The sequence below is a fragment of the Lycium barbarum genome, chromosome 10 (assembly GCF_019175385.1).
Source record: "Lycium barbarum isolate Lr01 chromosome 10, ASM1917538v2, whole genome shotgun sequence".
Taxonomy (NCBI): domain Eukaryota; kingdom Viridiplantae; phylum Streptophyta; class Magnoliopsida; order Solanales; family Solanaceae; genus Lycium; species Lycium barbarum.
This window is the reverse complement of record NC_083346.1, coordinates 15,689,559-15,709,552: the sequence shown is the minus strand read 5'-3', so window position 1 is coordinate 15,709,552 and position 19,994 is coordinate 15,689,559. Positions and strand designations below refer to the sequence as shown.

Here is a 19,994-nt window from a genome sequence, read left to right as displayed (position 1 = left end):
GGCCCCTGGGTTCTCATGGGAGACTACAATGCCATTACTGAGGTTGATGATAGGGTGAATGGTGCAGAAGTCCAAGAAAGTGAAGTTAGAGATTTCAGGTTTTTTATTCAAAACACAGGCCTAAATGAATTGAAAACTGCAGGGTGTGAATTCACATGGACCAATGGCACTGTCTCTAGCAAAGTTGATAGGGCTCTGGTAAACTCAACTTGGATGATGCAGCTATATCTAACTAATGTGAGTGCCATGGAACCTCTGTTCTCGGATCATTCCCCTCTTAGCCTGTCCATAGTCGAGCAAAGAATGGTTCATCATAAACCTTTCAAGTTCTACAACTACATGGCTGATCATAAAGGTTTCAAAGAGGCTGCAAGAGGTTGTTGGACCAGGAATCTATATCAACCCACGTTAAAGCAAGTCTGGAGCAAACTCATGCACGTTAAGAGTGGTTTAAAAATGCTGAGGAAACAAGAATTTCAAGGGATAGAAGAGAAAATCGATGCTTTAAGGAAAAAGCTCACTGATATTCATCTGCTTATAGCTGATGGACAACACCAGCACCTCGTGCCCGAGGAGAAGCTAGCGAGAGCTGAATTTGAGAAATGGACAAACATTGAGGAGAGTATCTGGAGGCAAAAGTCCAGAGTTCAGTGGCTGAAGTTGGGTGACTCAAACTCAAGTTTCTTTTTTGCAAGCATGAAAGGCAGAGTGGCCACAAATAAGATCAATTGTTTAAGTACCTTTATATATATATATATATATATATATATATATATATATATATATATATATATATATATATATATATATATATATATATATATTAACCTAGATATGTATAAATTTTTATTTAAATTCATATTATAAGTAGACTAATCCTTTTATAAATTTATCACAAAATCTAATGTTACTTTTTATGTTTGACATTTTAGTATTACATGGATTAAGTATATTATGTATGTACATGCATGTGTGTACCTGTTATTTTTACATATATATGTATATGTAAATTTAAGTTTCACTTCTCTCTTATTCTCTATTGTCAGTATATAAACGAGCTTTGGTTGTCATTAGTGGAATATTTTAAATTATAATTTAAAAGTCATTTATAATATAAATAGATAATCTTTTAGAAATTTGTTATGGAATATACCTCTATTTTATTTATTATTTTGTATTACTTGCATTAAAATATATTTATAAAGTTATTATTACCGGTTATTTTTACTTGTATAAATAGATATCAGAGTTTTGATCATTATTTTAAAAAAATTATTTATTTATTGTCATTTATTTCATTATCGAACGACATTAAATTATATACTTAACTAGTATTTCTCACTTTTCCTTTTCCGTCTCAAAAATAATATTTATTTTTTTATAGGAAATTTGTTACATATATTAAAAAAAATCATGGTTTTAAAGAAATAAAAGAAAAGAAGACAAGTTGACAATGTAAGAGTAAAATAGAAATTTAAAAAAATCTATTAGAATAAAGAGAGAAGAATGATTATTATTCAAAATTGAGAAGAAAGTTTAATTTTTAAAGTAAAATTGGGGGCGAAAACCATTTTTCTTCTACAAAATTCGTGGGATCTTTGTAGTTTGCAGTTGAAGAGATAGTCTCGGTTTTGACTTGTAAGTTGGCAACCATTTTGGCGCGAACTCCAATCCCAAAATAAAACCCAAAACCCCGCCATTTTATTAAAGAGAGAGAAAAAAGAAGTTCAGCTCAGATAAGAGCAAAACCAAAAAGCCCTAAAATCCCCGCCCCCCAAAAAAAAAAATCGAATGGGGAAGAACGATAGCCAGAATCAGCTGATAGAAGCAAAAAGAGCATACAAAAGCGCGAAAGCAGAAGGGAACCGTTCGGAGGAAGCGAGATGGGCAAATGTGATTGGCGATATCTTGAAGAACCGAGGAGAGTATGTAGAGGCACTTCGTTGGCTGAGAATTGACTACGAAATCTCCCTTAATTACTTGCACGAGAAGCAGCTTCTTCCGTCCTGTCAATCGCTTGGCGAAGTCTATCTTCGCCTTCACGACTATAAACATGCCCTCACTTTCCAGGTAATAATTGGCCTAGTGATTACTCCCTCCGGTCCAATTAAGTCTTTTTACTTTACTTTTTGGTCTGAGTAACTTTTTTTGTATTTAGTAAGCTGATAATTCAAATATCATAAATGATAGATTTAAAACCACAAGATTGAAAGTACATTGCACACATCTTTAATTTACGACCACAAGATTCACAAGTGTCTTTTAACTTTGTGTCCAGTCAAACTAAAACACTTAAATTGGGTTGGAGGGAGTAAATTATATACACTGACTGTGTAAAGAATTTTAACAGTGTAGCTTAGCTGAATGTAGCAAGTTATTTAGCTTATTTTTAGGTTACCAGTCTAAACTTACATAGGAAATGGTTGAACACAACCATTACCCTTCAAAGATCCTATTTTATGTCGATCCCTTGGCGAAGTCTATTTCCGCCTTCAGGACTATAAACACGCCCTCACTTTCTAGGTAAAATTTGCGTAGCATTCTTAGGGCACGTTTGGCCATGAAGATCGTGGGTATTTGAAAAAAAGTAGTTTTTGTTTGCAAAGTGAAGAATGGTATTTGAACATTGGAGTTGTTTTTGGTTATGAATACAAATTGGAGTTGTTTTTTATTTTTTGTGAGTGATTTAGAGTGAAAAGGTGGAAACAAATTTTTGATGTTTTCCAAATTTCGGAAAGTTTCGGAATTTTATCACCAAACATGATTTCAGGAATTCAACTTCGGAAAAATAAAAAATATTCATGGCCAAAAGGCCACTTAGACTACTTAAATGATGAGTTTAAATTAAATTATATATGTAAAGAATTTTAATAGCTTAGCTTAGCTGGTTGTAGCAAGTTATTTAGCTTATTTTCTTAGATTACCAGTCTAAATTTACCGAGGAAATGGTTGAACATAACTAACATTACCAGTTTCAAAACAAAAAAAAAAAGGTTGAATATAACATTTTTAATTTAAATAGAATAAAATGATCCTGCAAAGATGTTACGTTTTATTTTCAGATCTTTTACGTGTAAAAGTAAAGATGTCTTGTGAGATTAGACATAAAACTAAAACATTAATGGGCCAAAAAACCAATTTAACCACGTAGACAGTTACCGGTAGTTGAATTTGCAATGAGGTGATTGTGCAAATATTTTAACGTCACACAAAGTTTAGACTAATTAGAAACAAAAGTAAATTTTTTGCTATTGTTCTTTTCTCTATTATTTTCAACATGGCCTTTTCACTACTGTTTTTCATACTTATTTTGACATGCTTTACTTGAGCCGAGGGTCCATCCGAACAACCTCTCTACCTTCACAAGTTAAGGGTAAGGCTGTGTACACACCACCCTCCCAGACCTCATTTGTGGGATTACACTGGGTATTATGTTGTCATTGTAGAAAAAAATGTAATTTTCATTAGAAAAAACATTGCCAAGCATGATTATCTACATAGATGTCTAATTGGTTGCTTTGGGACTCCTCCTATTAATTAGAAACAAATGCATTAGCTGCAAGCCACATAAGAATATTTGGGTTGTTGGGATTGTTAGAGTGGATACTCCCACATTGGTTGGGGTTTATATGCACTTGGGCAATCCTCATCTCATGAGCTAGATTTTGGGGCTGAGTTAGATCCAAGTGTCATATCTTTACATGGTATCAGAGCTAGGTGCGTCCTTGTCTGGACCCCCATGTTATATTGTCCACGCTCAAGTTAGGCCTGGGCGTGAAGGGGTGTTGGATTCCCACATTGGTTGGGGAATGGACTGGTAATTGACTTATATGGACCTGGGCAATCCTCCCCTTATGAGATAGCTTTTGGGGTTAAGTTAGGCCCAAGTGCCATATCTTTATAGGGATGAAATGTTAAATACATAATCGTGATATATCTATAGATGAGTTAATAAACACAATTCAAATAGTCGAGAGTAAAGGCATAGGTAGGGGAACCCAAGATGGAGTTGCTGGTTGTACAGTTGGTCTCAGGGTCAAATCCTATCAAAGTACGGGTTTAGATCCAACTTTTATGCTAATTTTCATTTTTTAGTACGCTAGATGTGTCAGTTTGCATCAAGTTATTGTCTATTGAAAAGAACAACAACAACAAGCCCAGTATAATCCCACCATGTGGGGTCTGGGGAGGGTAAAGTGTACGCAGACCTAACCCCCACCTTGAAAGGTAGGGCGGCTGTTTCCGAAAGACCCTCGGCTCAAGGGACATATTGCAATAATACATGTAACAACATGTTAATCATCAATTGTCTATTGAAAAGAATGACTTTGAAAATTACTTTATTTTTATTGTGCATGGAACTTATCTAACTCTTCAATTAAAACATTGCACTAACGGTGGTGCATTATGCTTTAATGGATTGTACGTTGTAGACGTTATAGTTTGTATTGCTAATGACATTTCAGTGGGCTTAAGTCATAATGTCTTTTGGTTACTTAGTGAAAGGATTATTTTCTTGTTTCCTTAATATTGGTTATACTAGCCGCTGGAGATCCAACAGAGGAGTTCACATTTTTCAGTATAACTAGTGGAAACATTACATTAACCATATTTTAACGTATGGTTGGTGCTGATTTGTTTTATCACGTTCTTTTCCTGTTTGGTTGGAGGCCTTATAAATTTGACTCGGAACTTGATTTTCTGTCACTCTATGTCTGACATATTTTAGGATTTCAAGATGCTATTGGAATTATTTGAATCTTTTCAGTTTATCATCTGGCAACATTGTTGCTTCCTTAGACATCCAATTTTGTTCTCTTGATATGCATATGGTGCTCTGCTCGTGCTTGTGGAATGCCGGACTGATTTCTCTCATGTCTCTCCGATATATTCATATTTGGTGAATCCCTCGTGCTTACTCTCATAAATCTGCTGTTTGGATGGAAAATTCCAGACCTAATACATTTATTGAGAAAGATAAATCTTAGAGTGAAATTAGCTCTTCGTTGATTGAGCATTGTATTTCTTCGTGCTGTCATCAAACTAAAATGACTTATAAACTATTTCTATATATTTTCCCAGGAAAAGAAAATCTCTAGTTTTTTTTTCTTCTTCTGGTCTTGACCTTTGCCCCCTTTTTCTTTTAATAAACCTAATTCTGGTTTTGTATTACTCTTCACATAAAACGTCAAGTTTCCGACAATTATGTTTGCAGCGCAATTGTTTCTTTTGTTTGTCGTCAATACTTATTGTTTGTATGTTACAGAAAAAGCATTTAGAGCTTGCCAAGGATGAAAATGACCTTGTTGAGCAGCAAAGAGCTAGCACTCAACTAGGAAGAACATATCATGAAATATTTGTGAAGTCGGAGGATGACCATGATTCAGTTCGTAATGCTAGAAAGTATTTCAAACTGTCACTGGATCTTGCTAAAACTCTCAAGAAGAATTTACATTCAAGCAGACATTCTTTTGTGAAGGAATACATTGATGCCTATAACAACATTGGTATGCTTGAAGTTGATCTTGATAACTTGGAAGAAGCCGAAAAAATTCTCAGTAAAGGATTAGAGATCTCTGATGAAGAAGAGGTAAGTGAGGATGATGATGGGCGTAGCAGGCTCCATCATAACCTTGGAAATGTTTACACCGAGCTAAGAAATTGGGATAAAGCACGGGAGCACATTGAGAAAGATATTACCATTTGTCATAGGATAGGGCACTGTCAAGGGGAAGCAAAGGGATATATAAATCTTGGGGAGTTGCATTACAGGGTTCAAAAGTATGATGAGGCCATGCAATGTTATGAACGTGCTCTAAAACTGGCCAAGTCCATGGAAGATGAAGATGCTTTGATTAGTCAAGCTAATCAAAACATTGAAGTAGTGAAACAGGCATGCAAGGTAATGGATGAAATAAAGACAGGAGAACAAAATCTCAAAAAGCTTGCAAGGGAAATGGAAATAGCTAGAGGAACAGAGGGTGAGAGGAAGTGCCTGCTGCAGCAAAATTCATTACTTGATCGTCTAATTGAGAAATCTAGTGCAATCTTTGCATGGAAAAGAGTACGTATTTCTCTTCATGCCTTCTTGCTTTTATTCCAACTACCAGTTAACTTGCTAACATATTTTCATGATTTGTATTCATCATCCCATATCATGCTTCTATACCTGATTCTGTCTCGGCAACAAAAAAAAAGGTCTTTCGCATGATGAGCTTGTGTCAGTCAGTACCTCCTCTGCTCTATTAATCCTTCTTTTTACACGCATATCCATATTTATTGCTTAATCAATTTCTAAGAAAGATTAGTCAGTGGCAGTCGTTTCAATGTGTTTCTTTGGCCAAAAGGAGCTGATTTAATTTCCAAAATCCCAAACAGTAACTTTTTATCTATCTCAATAGATTGAGGTACATTCAGGAAGTGAGGTCTGATTTGGTTTGGAAGCACCATTTCTTTTTTTTTTTTCATCTCTTTTCTGGACCTCGGAGTGTAAAAATTCTAAATGTTAGTATGGAGCAGTTTATGATTTTTCTAGAAATGTTAGGAGTAAGGAAGTAGTTGCATAATTGATGTAATTAAGTATATGTTGCTCTTTCTAGAGTCCTGTACTTCTGTACCTTCTTGGTACCTTTATTTTAATACCTTTACCATTTCAAAAAAAAAAAAAAAAATCTAAATATTTTGTGATGGCTTCAAAAAGAGCGGATGCCTGTGTGGTCTAAAGACTGGAGCTTAGAGTTCCTACTCATGCTTGGAACTAGTTTACCTCATTGCATCTACTTCTTCGTTTTCTTTTCATTTTAACTTTGAATGCATGGCGTTAATCAGAGGAGTCTCTTGATGGAGTGTGACAACAATATTTTTTCCCGTCTGACTGGTTGTATTCATCTAACAAATTGGAATTGTGTAATTTGGTACCTTCATTCTTGTGGTTAGCATCGTACATATGCCAAAAAGAAGAAGCAGATAGCAAGTGAACTCTGTGACAAAGAGAAATTAAGCGACTCATTTCTAGCCATTGGAGAATCACACCAGAAGCTTAGGGAGTTTGACAAAGCTCTTAAATGGTACAACAAGAGCTTGGACACATACATATCAATTGGAAATTTGGAGGTAATTTTGTTATGCTTAACAAACATATCTACAATCTCACATTCATTTTTATTCATTAAAGGTGCCTGAGATACTATGTATTGGGATGTGTGCACTTGGGACTTGTTGAAAACTGGAATATCCGCAAAAATTGACTAATTTATATCTCTCTTTGGATAGTTTTTAGTCTTCTCTTTAACACATTTATAGTGATTTCAGGGACAAGCACTAGCAAAGATCAATATTGGAAATGTATTGGATTCTAATGGTAATTGGGGAGGTGCTTTGGCAGCTTTTGAAGAGGGTTACAGGTACCCATCTTTATTGTTACTATCTCAATCTTGTGCTGAATGAGTGGTATCCATCATACAAGTCAAATGTGCTTGGCTGCAAGAGTTTAGATGCCACCCGACTGGAACTAAATATCTCATGCGGGGTTAAAATAGTGTCAAAAGCTTGATACGTTGTGTTCTTAATGTACTTCCTCAGTAAAATCTCTGTGTGTGTGGGTCTCTCTCTCTCTCTCTCATGCGAATGTTTCCTGTATCAACATGGATACCCAACTAAAATGATGCATCCATTAAGTAGATCATATATTCTGTTCATTTTATTCATATTCCATTGTCCCAGTGAGAATATCTTACTTTCCTTTTCAACACATCTCCAATGGAAACCTCTTTTCTCTGTTAAACATTCCTTCATTAATACTTCTTCAAAATTTGTGTGCACTTCTTCCATCCCTAAAATATATCAAACCTATATATCCACTTTCCTCTAAGCTACCATATAATTTCAACTCTATTTTTAATATCTCCCTAGTCAAACTAAGACTATGATTTGGGATGCAGGGTGTGTTAAAATTTATATGGACACTATGTCTTTTTCCCTATTTTCCGTTTCTGTGTGCTGACTTGATGGCATACAATTAGCTTTACTTGAGAAACAGACAAAGTGAAAAGCTGCAAGAGAAAAGCTAAAGATTCTAGAACAAAGAATGGTTAACAAACTAATTCATGAATACTTTGTCCTTTTAGTATCTGCCATTTTTTTTTTTGATCAAGAATATCTGCCAGCTATATTATCATTTTGCAGGATTGCTATTCAGGCAAAAAAGCCCTCGATTCAGTTGTCTGCTCTAGAAAATATGCACTATAGCCAGATGATCAGGTTTGATAACGTGGAAGAGGCCAGGTAAAATGCTTTTACTCACTAAGTCATTGGACTTTGGTCCATCAGAAATATGTAACATCTAGATCTTTTTGTCTTGTGCATAGTTTTCATGTTGAATATCACTGGTCATTAGGGCGCTTGTGTGTGTGTTTGTGTGTATATATTGCTGTGTCAGTAATAAGGATGAAACATTACAGGAGGTTGCAGTTGTCAATTGACAAACTCAAGCAGTCAAAAATTGGAGATCTTGAAGCACGATACGTTGCAGGGGACTGCTGTTCTGAAAGTGAAACAGAAGTTGGCGGCCAATCACCAATCACATCATATGATAGCATTTCACCAAAGACAACTAAATTTGGTTTCAAGAAATCAAAATCTAATGGCAGCGAAGATGAATCAGAGGATCTGCCTTTGATATCACTAGTTCGTCCCACTAAGAATCTAGCTAAGCTGAAATCAGCTTATGCAGAAACAACTATTGCTTCTCCTGAGCTACCTGATTCTTTGTCCCCAAGCATGTTGAGACCTGCTGGTAGTCAAGCAGTTAGTCGTAAACGTGTCCGTCTTGTTCTCTCTGATGATGAAGAAAATGAGGATGTATACAGCTCCAGCAGGATTATTTCTACTCCTCTAGAGGGTGAAATGAGTCATTGCTCAAGAAGAACCTCTCACAAGTGTTCTGTGGAAACTGTTGCTACTTCTGATGAGTGTGAGTTGGTCTGCAGCTACTAGTAAGTTTATATCATGTAAGAAATAGAACACTGACCAGTATTTGGGTAAATTTGCAGTTAAAGACAGAAAACATCACTGTAGTCCATCACATGGATTGAAGGTATTCAAAACTTTTACAATAATTTGAAGAGATAGCTTCCTTCTGAAGAGTTTGATTTAGTGGTTATCATTAACAAGAAAGTTGATTGTCTTGCAGGAAGTTTCACCAGTTGGTTCAGGATGTGGCGTCAGTGCTTGTACCCCAATTAATCTTGAAGAAAGTACTTGCTCCGACAAGTCTAGGACTCCTGAGTTAGGTTTACGGGACGACAAGGATTTAACATATTCAAGCACAAAAGGGTCTGCTCCAAAGTTTAGTTTCGGAGCTTGTGGCAGAGAATTGGATGCAGATGTTTCTGGCAATAATATTTCTGATCTCACTCTGCATGCTTGTGGTGAACATTGTGTGAGTGTAAATTAGGCCTTAATATATTATGTTACTGGTCACTTTTATTGATACAGGAAGTTAAACCCCAAGTCAGTTTATATGTTTTTGTTTTCACCGTAAGTTAGTGATATGTCAAACTTTAGGCATAATGTGCAATAAGATAATTACGCCATTGACCCATCACATGTACAAAATTGGATCTTTTTGGTTCATTATAGGAGACATTGTCAAGCATTATCATATTTTTTGCAATACTGTTATTACACTGCAATTATTGACAATCTCTCTTGCTTGATGTGTTTAACAGCAACATATTCTCTTCAGAATTGGCAACAATGTAGTACATGTAAAATGGGATTCAGGTAATGCTGGGACGTCGCTCAGCTTAGAGCAGATGAAGGTTGAGGTAGCATGCTTGTACTATTTACAGCTCCGAGCCGAGGAGAGATCTGAAGGTAGGGACTAAGTTTCAGTTTGTAGTTAGTCTCACCTTCTTAAATTGTTGTTTTATTACTTTTCACGAGGCATAAGCTAGTATTCACTGAAGAACAAGAAGACATAGCTATTGCAACTCATGAATGTTTCAGTGCTTTGCAAAATGAGCATTTTGAATACAACATTAAGGCACCCAAAAACCTTTATTATTGTTCTTAATGCTACTGCCGCGGCTGCTCCTATTATCATTTATCAGTATGAGAACTACTAAGATTTTTCTAAAATGCCATAGAGCAGCAAAGAAGCAGAATTTTCATATACTTTGTTATCAGAAAATTTTTAAGGAACCTTGATAAAGGTTGATCCTGTGTTGCAGAAAGAGTTCAAGTGATCTGCTCCATCCGTTTCTTTGAATGTATTTGTATGAAACTACTGTGAAATGCAGACAATCTCTGGATAAGTTTGTATTTTAGTTTGTCTTGGCATCACATGTCAATCATCTGATATAGATTAGTTTCTTCATAGGCCTAGTGCCGGTCATCCAACATATGATGCATGAAGGAAGAGTTATAGAATCAGTTGAAGCAGTTAATCTCCGAAATGATAATATGGCTGGGAAGGCATACATTGACGTTACAATTGACGGTATGTTTCTTCCGATTTGTTCCTTACTCATATTCTCATTCTCCTGTCCTTTAGTTTTGTTTTTATATATATCTTTATTGCTACTTTTCAAATCGCTAGTAGCTTCCTCGTCAAAAGAGTAACCTCTAGTGCGTTTCTAAATCCCTAAAGCTGTAAATGCAAAAGTTATTCAGGATACAAAGATGACTTGAAATCAGTGATAGCCTGATTGATGAAATTTTAGGAAAGTGGTGTAGAAGCGGTATTTTTTATTCAAGAATCGAGTGAGAAATTGAGAATGGGGAAAAGAACTGATGATCTTATTCAAGAAGACGTACTTGTCTAATTGATGGGAAAAATTCGGGGGGTGGGGGGGTTGGAGGAGATCACCCTGGAACTATCAGGAAGATTTGTAATTTCACCCCTGACGCGGAAAGAAAGTGGACATAATGAAGTATGTGTTCTCTTCAAGTGTCAATACCTCCAAGGCTCCAACTTATCTATTAATTGGAGATGCTGATATAGATGGGTTGGAACACTTCAATTCCTTTTCTTTACTTCCCTGCTACACATTTTCTAGTGCACACAGAAAAATTGAATGACTAGTGGGGGGACTAGTCACTAGAGTTTTATAGGTTTTCTTTTTCAACAAACAACTCTACTTTATTAAAGAGTCAAAAGATGCAACACCATCACTTACAATCCAGCCTGGAAAAGCAAAAGCCCAAGTAATCCTATGTAACAACGAAATAGAAAACTTAGCTAAATTGTGAGCTAACACATTCTCTTCAAAGGAACTCATCAATTTCCAAGTATCTTCAGATGTAGCATCTCCCATGAGCATTCCATCATCTTCAGTATCATATCCACTACATTTTTTGCATCTAATAAGATATGAACCTTTGACCGGCCATTCTGTATAACTATTCCAAAGCCTCATGAATTGCTAGTGTTTCAGCGATGATGGCCTTCTCAACAAATTGAATTGGGGCGCAAATGACCCCAACTATCCATAGCCGCCAATCCAATGCTTGCCATCCTTTTTTTCCAATTGTAAACCAGCATCTGTAAACATAACAATACCATCCTGTGCCACAACAATAATTTATCATTAGCACAGTTAGGAACATAGGAGTTCTATAGGTTGACTGACATGGAATGATGGAATTTGAAAGGACGTGTCTTTTCCTTTAAAGCCATGACAGTCATATATTCAGAAGATCATAGCCTATCTTATAGGCAATAAACTATCATGCAATTAAACCTAAATTTGAAGTCCAAACTTCACTAATTATATGTCTGAACAATTTCTGTCTAACATAAAATTAGAGAATATAAACGATCAACCTATGTTTATGCAGAACATAGAATTCATGCACATGTATCAAGATCGATGTGCTTTCATTAAACTTGTACTCAAAATACTTAGAAATCAGAAACTTTTTTGGTACGTCAGTCGTTGGCTTTATATTTGAATTTAAAGCTTTCCAAATTCAATCGTGGAGGTTCCAAAGTATACATTTTGTAGCGACAATTGGAAGGAGCATTAAGATGGTGGCGTGTACATATAATTTCATCTTTATCTCTCTTTTTCTACCTTCTGTTCATCCAATCAACATCTTTTGGTGGAGAAATGAAGGAAGATTTGGGTTGACCACAAATCATTTTCAAAGTAGTAAGCATAAACTAAAGTTGTCCTTTTCCATATAGTGAAGTTTGTGCAATCAAACAGTCAATGCTGACCAAGACTTGGTCATCATCTCACTGTGGCAGCCTTCGTGATGCCAAATATCGCTTTTAGGTAGCTGACAAGGACTTGGTCATCATCTCAGGTGGCAGCCTTCGTGATGCCAAATATAGCTTTTAGGTAGCTGGAAATGTATAATATTATATTGGTTTGAAACACATGAATGAACTCTTTCCTACAAGAGATATTTGCTTTCCCTGCTCTTGAGATTGCTATGGAATTAACGCAAATAACTATAATGGATATGCCAAGTCTTAAGAATTTTCAGCAACTAGGGAAGAAATTTAACTCTGTAAACAAGAAAAAGGACTTGATCTCTTGAAAGATGATGTCTTGTTGAGAGTTGGTTTGGGGGGGAAAAAAAACTTGGCTATTTTCAGATTTCGAATATACAAAGCCATGACATTTATATATCCCATATTATAAGGCTTCAACTTTGTCGTCAGCAGTATGGGTTCCAAAACATCTCATGAAACTGTACATTGATTGCTGCGAGGAGCTGTCTCAGCCACCAATCTTGAAGGTCCTTAAGATGCTGTACAATCAAGAGGTAAGATATAGATTTCATTACATTGCCAAGAATACCTTAGCTTTGTTTCTAAGATCTCAGAGATTTTGTGGAGCGTTCATATTCACTAACAAGTTAGTAGCTTGTCAAGGAGTTGATATAAACATCTCAGAACTAAAGGTTTTGTGAATCGGACATCTTTTTTTTTTTTTTTTTTTCTATTTTTTTTTCTGCATTTTATTCATCGTCAACAAAAATTACACCATGATGTGAGGGAGTATACAAAAAGTGATTCACTTCTCCCTAATCAGATTTCAAGGATAGAGTTGGACGTCTTCTCGTAGCATGATTTTGTAAATTAGCACAAAACCTAGTTCTCTTCTACTAGTCACTTTTCTCCATACTCTACTCTGCTTTATCTAATAGCCATGATGCAGTACTCTTGGTCAAAATTGTAAACCAGGCAAGGAACAACTAGATTGATCTTTAACTGTTTTGATTTATCCATCTAACTTTTTATACTGCTGCTCAACTTTCTTCTTTTTTATTTATTGGTAATTGGTTGACTGAATGCATCATATATCCTATGAATTTCTCTTTATCAGATCAATTGTCATTGCTGGTCTTCATTAGGATGTGCACAAAATATGTACCGTTTATTTGTTCTCATCCAAAAAATGTTTGATACAAAGAAAATAAACACACGTTATTTTGAAAAATATCTAAAATAGTTGTTGAAATTTGTGGAAGACAGGATAGTTTTTCTAAAGATTTCTAATGAGGTGTCCTATTTCTCTCTCCCGCTCACTCAAATACCAAATGACACACGTCTTGCAGTTTGCTAATAAATGGGATACTCATTATCATTCAAGTGAAAAATATTATTGATGTTTTGGCTGTTCCAATATCCCTACCATATTGTTAATATCTTAAAGTGAGGGACTTCACATGATTTTTTTGAAGGAGAATAGAAGCAATTTTAGCAATCATCTTTGAAACAGAGCAATAAAAAGAATGTGTTTGCAGAACCCCCTAATCATTAGTCTGATTGCTTCTTTTGATATATGTTTACTAGGTGTCGGAGGATGAAATCGTGGTGTCTGATTGCGAACTGCAAGATATATCAGTGGCACCATTAATCAATGCCCTCTATGTACACAAAACTTTTGCTGTCTTAGACCTTTCTCACAACCTGTTAGGTAAGAAACATATGGTCAACATCTTTCTTCATATTGCTTCAGAAAAGCTCACATCCCAACTTGCTATTTATGATCATCAAATTGCTTGATTCCTAGCCATTATCATTTCTGTGAAATATAGGTTTACCTTTTTGCTATTCCTTTTTCTGATCTTGGCAATGTACCAGGAAATGGAACAATGGAGAAGCTTAAGCGAGTATTCACCTCATCAGGGCAAAATTATGGTGGTTTGACCTTGGATTTGCACTGCAATCGACTTGGTTCAACTGCTTTGTTCCAGGTTTTACTAAATGATTCTTAGAACTTTGAAATATGACTTTTCTTTGCCTCTTCCATAAGTGTGATGAATAATGTACTCATGAATTGTGCACAACACAGCCATTTTCATGCTTGAAATATCATGCTTTGAGGGCAGCGATTAAAATAGCATTTGCTGGTTACACAAGTCAAAAAATTATGACATCTTTTGTAGCTTGAAATACTAACTTCCAACTCCATGAACATATCGGAAGAGTTTGACATTTTAGAGCTCGCCTTTCTTCTAGGCAAACTTCCAACAAGCATTTTGTTTACATGTTACAAAGATTAGGATATTGGATTGAATCTTGATGAGAGTGAACATGTAAACAGAAAAACATCGTGAACATGTAAACAGAAAAACACCTGAGTGCTTTTAGAGTATTATTAGTAACGGCAAGATTTAAAATTGAAATATTCTTCGCCATTATCTGTTTTTGAGACATGACGTTTAGCTTGAAATTGATCCTGAATCATTTATAGAAGTTTCAGAATATGGATAGATTCTGAATTATCTCTCATGAGAAACTTCTATGGCAATTCAGGTAAATGGTCTTTTATGCCTCAAATGACAGAAAAACATGGAATGATGATAATGTTAGTCGTGCAGATAGATTTAGAACTCAGGTAGAGAACCTAAACTGCTTTATCAATGGTTATGAACCTCAGATAACTTAATCGTATCCTAAGTGAGACAGTAAAATCACTCTCGTGATTTGAGATCATCAATTTACCACGTTTTTGTGGTCTTTTCTCTTGTTCGCAGTTGAGCTAATGAAAGACAACATTCTGAATTGCTCCAGTGGGTCCTATCTGATTGTACTAATTTGCAGATTTGTGAATGCCATGTTCTATACGCCCGATTGGAAGTACTCAACATATCTGGGAACCGTTTAACTGATGCATGTGCATCATATCTTTCAACTATCTTGCAGAATTGCAAAGGTATGGAGATTCTTGCTCTTTTATATTAAAACAAGATTCAAGCTATCATCTAGTTGCTTTTCATGAAGAGAGTACGCTGTAGCTTCGTATTCTGCATGAGTTGAAGTAGTAGTTGATTAGCTTAAAACTTGCAAGACATTGAGTAGGCTCCTTATTTAGCGGCTCATTACTGGCTCTTCCAGTTGCAACATTTTTCAACTTATTCTCACATAGCTTTCTTCTGCAGCTCTTTATAGTTTAAATATCGAGCAGTGTTCAATCACATCCAGAACAATTCAAAAGGTTGCTGACTCACTGACTTCTGGATCAGCGCTTACACATCTTTCTTTAGGTACTTATAAGATATAATCGACTGTCTGAATGATAGTTTGCAAGAATGTTTCCTTTTCTATGCATTACTTATTTGTCTCAATCTTTCATTGTATAGGACACAACCACTCAATAGCTGCAAATGCCGTGATAAATCTATTGGTTACTCTTACAGACTTAAAGAGGCAAGTCCTTGAACTTCGTTGAATTGCTTAATTCCTCTTTTTACATAGTAAAATTTCAAGATTGGTTCCAGTATTGCGAAGTGCATGATCTAGTATTTCCTATTGCAGATTTCAAGAGCTTAGTTTAAAGGGAATAAAGCTAAGCAAGGCTGTAATAGAAAGTCTTTGCCAACTTATCAAGAGCTCTTGCTTGTCTGGGCTACTGCTTGGAAGCACTACTATAGGACCAGTAAGTGGCTCATCTTCTTTCTTTCTCTTTTCTTTTTAAATTTTTTTATGTGGTCTTAATTAAAATGATGGGGAGTCTCGGAGCAACGGTAAAGTTGTTTCTGTGTGAGCTATAGGTCACGGTTTGAGCCGTGGAATCAACCATTGACATTTGTGTCGGGGCAGGCTTCCTACATAAGGCCTCTTAGGGTGCTGTTCTTTTCCGCACCCAGTGTGATCGCGGGGTGCCTCGTGCACAAGGTGCTCTTTTTTTCTTTAATTAAAGTTGATAACACTTGGAATGTCTCTGCAGGATGGAATGTTAAAGTTGATGCAATCATTGTCCACAGAAAGTCAAGAACTGAAGCTTGACGTTTCATCTTGTGGTCTGACACCTTACTGCATTGTCAGATTAAATGCAGAAGTTTCTGTATTTAATAGCATAGTTGAGCTTGACCTTGGGGGTAATCAGCTCAAGCAAGAGGTTTGTCTCTCTCTCTCTCTCTTTAATATTCATGCTTTAGTTCCTTGCTTGTCTTGTGTACTTTGTAGTTCTTCAAAAATGTTACCTAACAAGGAGTGAAGTGAGTCGAACCTAATAGGACATGCAACAACCTTTGCGCCTTTTGTGTGTAAACTTTTTCAGAGTTGCCAAGCAGTGATCTCTTTTTCCCCCCCTGATAAGTAATGATATTATATAACTGGAAAAAAAAGCACTAAGATGGTGCGTTAAAAGTTACAAAGAGTGCAAGGCCTCAACCATATCTAGCATGGAATCTACTTAATTTACAATGGCAATGTTGCACCAAAAAGCTAGCAAAGAAATACAACTTTGTTTAAGGCAATGAATGTTGCTATGTTTGCCTTAAAAAATTCTGTTGTTTCTTTCTATCCAAATTGTCCACCAAACGACTATGAGTTATCATATAATGCTTTAATAATAAAATATCACGGTAGTTCAGAGGTTGGATGGAGAAGACCAGAATAGTGAACACAATGATGCCATAATTTTCATCTGAAAGAAGAGTGGACTACTAAGACAATCACCAAAAAGGAATGATCAAGTAAATTGTAAAGAAGGATGACCATTGGTTGGGAAGGCGGTATAAGGCTTCCTGTTAGTAGGCAGAAACTACTTAGGTCTCTATGTACAAGAGGCTCCTTAAACGGGAGTTTACGCTATCGGAAATAAGTTTAGACTACCTGAAATAAGAACCATTGAGTAAGAAAAAATTACTTTAATTATTGATATTCTAATTTGGCAGAATTTATAGTAATATGCTCTACTAATAAACCTAAGACATAGAATAGATCTATAATATTCTAACATATAGCTGGATTAATTCTCTTGACTTCTGACAATGTGCATGTCATGAAAATCTTTATGCTCCTTCACCCTACCCCAGTATGGGAGAGTTCTCAATAAATATGCTTTGGATCAGTTAATCTGGAAAACTCCACTACGATGCTCTGATTATTGCAATTTGAAAAATTTAAAGAGTGAAGTATGAATGCAGGGTGGCAGGGCATTGGCGGCAGCAGTGAGTAATCCTCGGTGTTGTTTCAGAGTCCTGCTATTACAGAAATGTCAACTGGGACTTCTTGGCATTCTTTGGATACTTAAAGGATTATCAGACAACTATTATCTGGAAGAGCTCAACATGGCTGAAAATGCAGATCGAGACGAAATTCATGCTTTGCTACATGATCCATGCTCTCTCAATAAATACTCGAATGTCTTCCAAACAGATGCTAACCATTTAGACCATACGTCGGAGGGGTCTGCAGCTAATGCTAAAGAAGGTTATCAAGAAGAGTTATGTACAATGAATACAGATAATAATCTGCTTGAAGCTCCTGATAGTGAAGATGAGCAAGTGGAGGTGGATGCTATAGAACGAGCTACGAATCAGAGTTGTAGTGGCACTTCCTTAAAGAGCCATTCTAACTTAGAATCTGACTACATTCAAGAGCTTTCAGCTGCTATTCAATTGGCAAAGCACTTGCAACTGTTAGATCTTAGTGATAACGGGTTCACGAAACAGCTAGCTGAAAATTTGTATACTGCGTGGACATCTAGTTCAAGAAGTGGCTCGTCTCGGGGACACATTGAGGATAATACGATTCATTTGTCAGTGGAGGGAGTCAAGTGTTGCCATCTGAAGCCTTGCTGCAGAAGGATTTAAGTTATACAGATACCTTCTTTTTGTTACATTACCATGTAAAAAATTGTGATATTACCATAGACCAAATTGGAAGCCTCTCAAAATTTACTAACCGATAGTGAAATTTAACTTATAAAAAGTGTACATAGCTTTTGCTTTGCTGTTGCTAAAATTGAAAGAAAACGTGAAAGCAGTGAAGAGACCACAATATGCCCAAGGCCTAATTCAACAGTTGTCAATAATTCAAATTAAAAAAAAAAGAAGAGAAAATCACCAGAATTGAAACTTCATTAATAAATTTATTGAACCTTCTAAATCAGTTTGGCAAAAAATATCTTAACAAAGGCCGGGAGGTTTGAGTGGGCCTGCCATGGACTTGGTTCGACTGATCCATTTAACCTGCCTTAGTAAGTCCTCATATTCTGCGTGTAAGTGTCAATATGGATAAACTAACTGTAACATAAAAGTGCTAGGTTAATGTATCACCAATATTAGATGAAAATATGGGCATAAAAGCATTGACATGGCAATTATAACCTGTGGCGTTGTTAGAGTTTTTACTAAGGAAATAGACACACGAAGAACCCAAGGGAGTTTAACATATAATATATGTAAACCAAAAAAAAAATAAAAAATTGACCTATTTACTCGGTGTAATTTCCTGGCAAAAGAATGTCAAAGGATAGCTCTGTGATCTCCGTCCCCAATTACAACGCCTCAAGTTTTACCACTTTATTTAGTGTTTGATGGAGTTTAGAAACAACTTGATTTAGAAAGTTATAGAGAACAAGTCTCAAATGATCTGATTATCGTGGTGGTTTCAAAATATTTAGACCATTAATTCATGTAAACACCTATTAGGATTACTATAATCCTAAATCCGTTCATGAACTTACTAATGTAAAGTTATATAACCCTAAGGCAGTACTAATTTTTATTCCAGAACTATTTATGTTTGTCCAGCATACGAAACGATCCTTGCTTTAAAATGCTAAAACTTTCTAATGTAAAATTTTACAGCCCTAAACTCTAACTTCTTAAAACCTAAACTTTGTAATCTAAACTTGAATAACCCTAAACTTTCTAATGCAAGATTCTATAAACCCTAGCCCCTAATATTGGTAATGTAAATTCTAAAACCCCAGACCCTAAATTTCTAATGTAAAGTTATATGACCCTTAAAAAAATATGCAATTTTGGTTAAGATCTAAATTTAAGCTCTAACTTTCCTTTGTAAAGTTGTAAAAAAGAAGAATAAAATGAATCGTAAAATTATAATAACCTTAACTTTCTAATGTAAAGCTGCCCGAGCCACATTTGCAAGCCCTAAAATCACGGTGATTGGGTATTATGCAACTATTTGTGGAGTAATTGATTGGATGGGGTGAGAATTAAACAAACAGATATTAGATAGATACTTTTCTGAAAATTTTGTTTACCCCCCAAACTTTAGTTTAAAATAATCAAACTCTTAAAAGTAAGAAATATACCTTTTTCCTCTTCTTGACTTACCATCATAATATTCCCCCATAACCAACTTTACTTTTAATGACTTAAAGCAAGCTATAATTTTCTCCTCTCCCCTCTCAAGTAGTTTGCCGTCATATCACCAAACTACCAAAGATAAACATATTATATTCATAAATACAATTCTTAGATACCCTATACATGATATGCTTTTACATGTGCAAATTACAAATGATATATCAAACTAACGTTGTTAATTAACACGGATAAAAGTCGAATATCTGAAAATAAGGTTCGAATAATTATATCGGATTGAATCTAGCTTACTTTTCTATTATAATTCTTTGGGGTGACAAAATTAGCCGATGCGCCTATTATAAATCAAATTCAACCATCTAAAAAGTAGGTTGATTTGGATTTAATATGTAGCTCAAATTGACTCATGAAAAAATTTGTTAATTTTTTTTCTAATGAAAAATGTTTCT

The 19,994-nt window shown here is 35.5% G+C and overlaps 1 protein-coding gene across 2 annotated transcripts; it reads left to right on the top strand.

The window, feature by feature from the left end:
* Window positions 1–1,635: 1,635 nt before the first annotated feature.
* On the top strand, window positions 1,636–18,154 carry LOC132613870 (protein TONSOKU). Of its 2 annotated transcripts, none has more exons than XM_060328153.1 (19): window positions 1,636–2,070; window positions 5,267–6,064; window positions 6,937–7,113; window positions 7,312–7,403; window positions 8,185–8,283; window positions 8,460–8,971; window positions 9,051–9,094; window positions 9,191–9,439; window positions 9,729–9,876; window positions 10,382–10,501; window positions 12,674–12,777; window positions 13,811–13,934; window positions 14,102–14,214; window positions 15,065–15,176; window positions 15,403–15,507; window positions 15,604–15,670; window positions 15,779–15,899; window positions 16,191–16,361; window positions 17,395–18,154. In XM_060328153.1, the coding sequence occupies exons 1-19, from the start codon at window positions 1,792–1,794 to the stop codon at window positions 18,061–18,063; spliced, it is 4,104 nt and encodes a 1,367-aa protein (XP_060184136.1). In that variant the 5' UTR covers window positions 1,636–1,791; the 3' UTR covers window positions 18,064–18,154. The 2 variants fall into 2 exon arrangements, with proteins under 2 accessions (XP_060184136.1, XP_060184137.1); XM_060328154.1 differs by having other exon boundaries at window positions 1,637–2,070; window positions 12,677–12,777.
* Window positions 18,155–19,994: the final 1,840 nt, after the last annotated feature.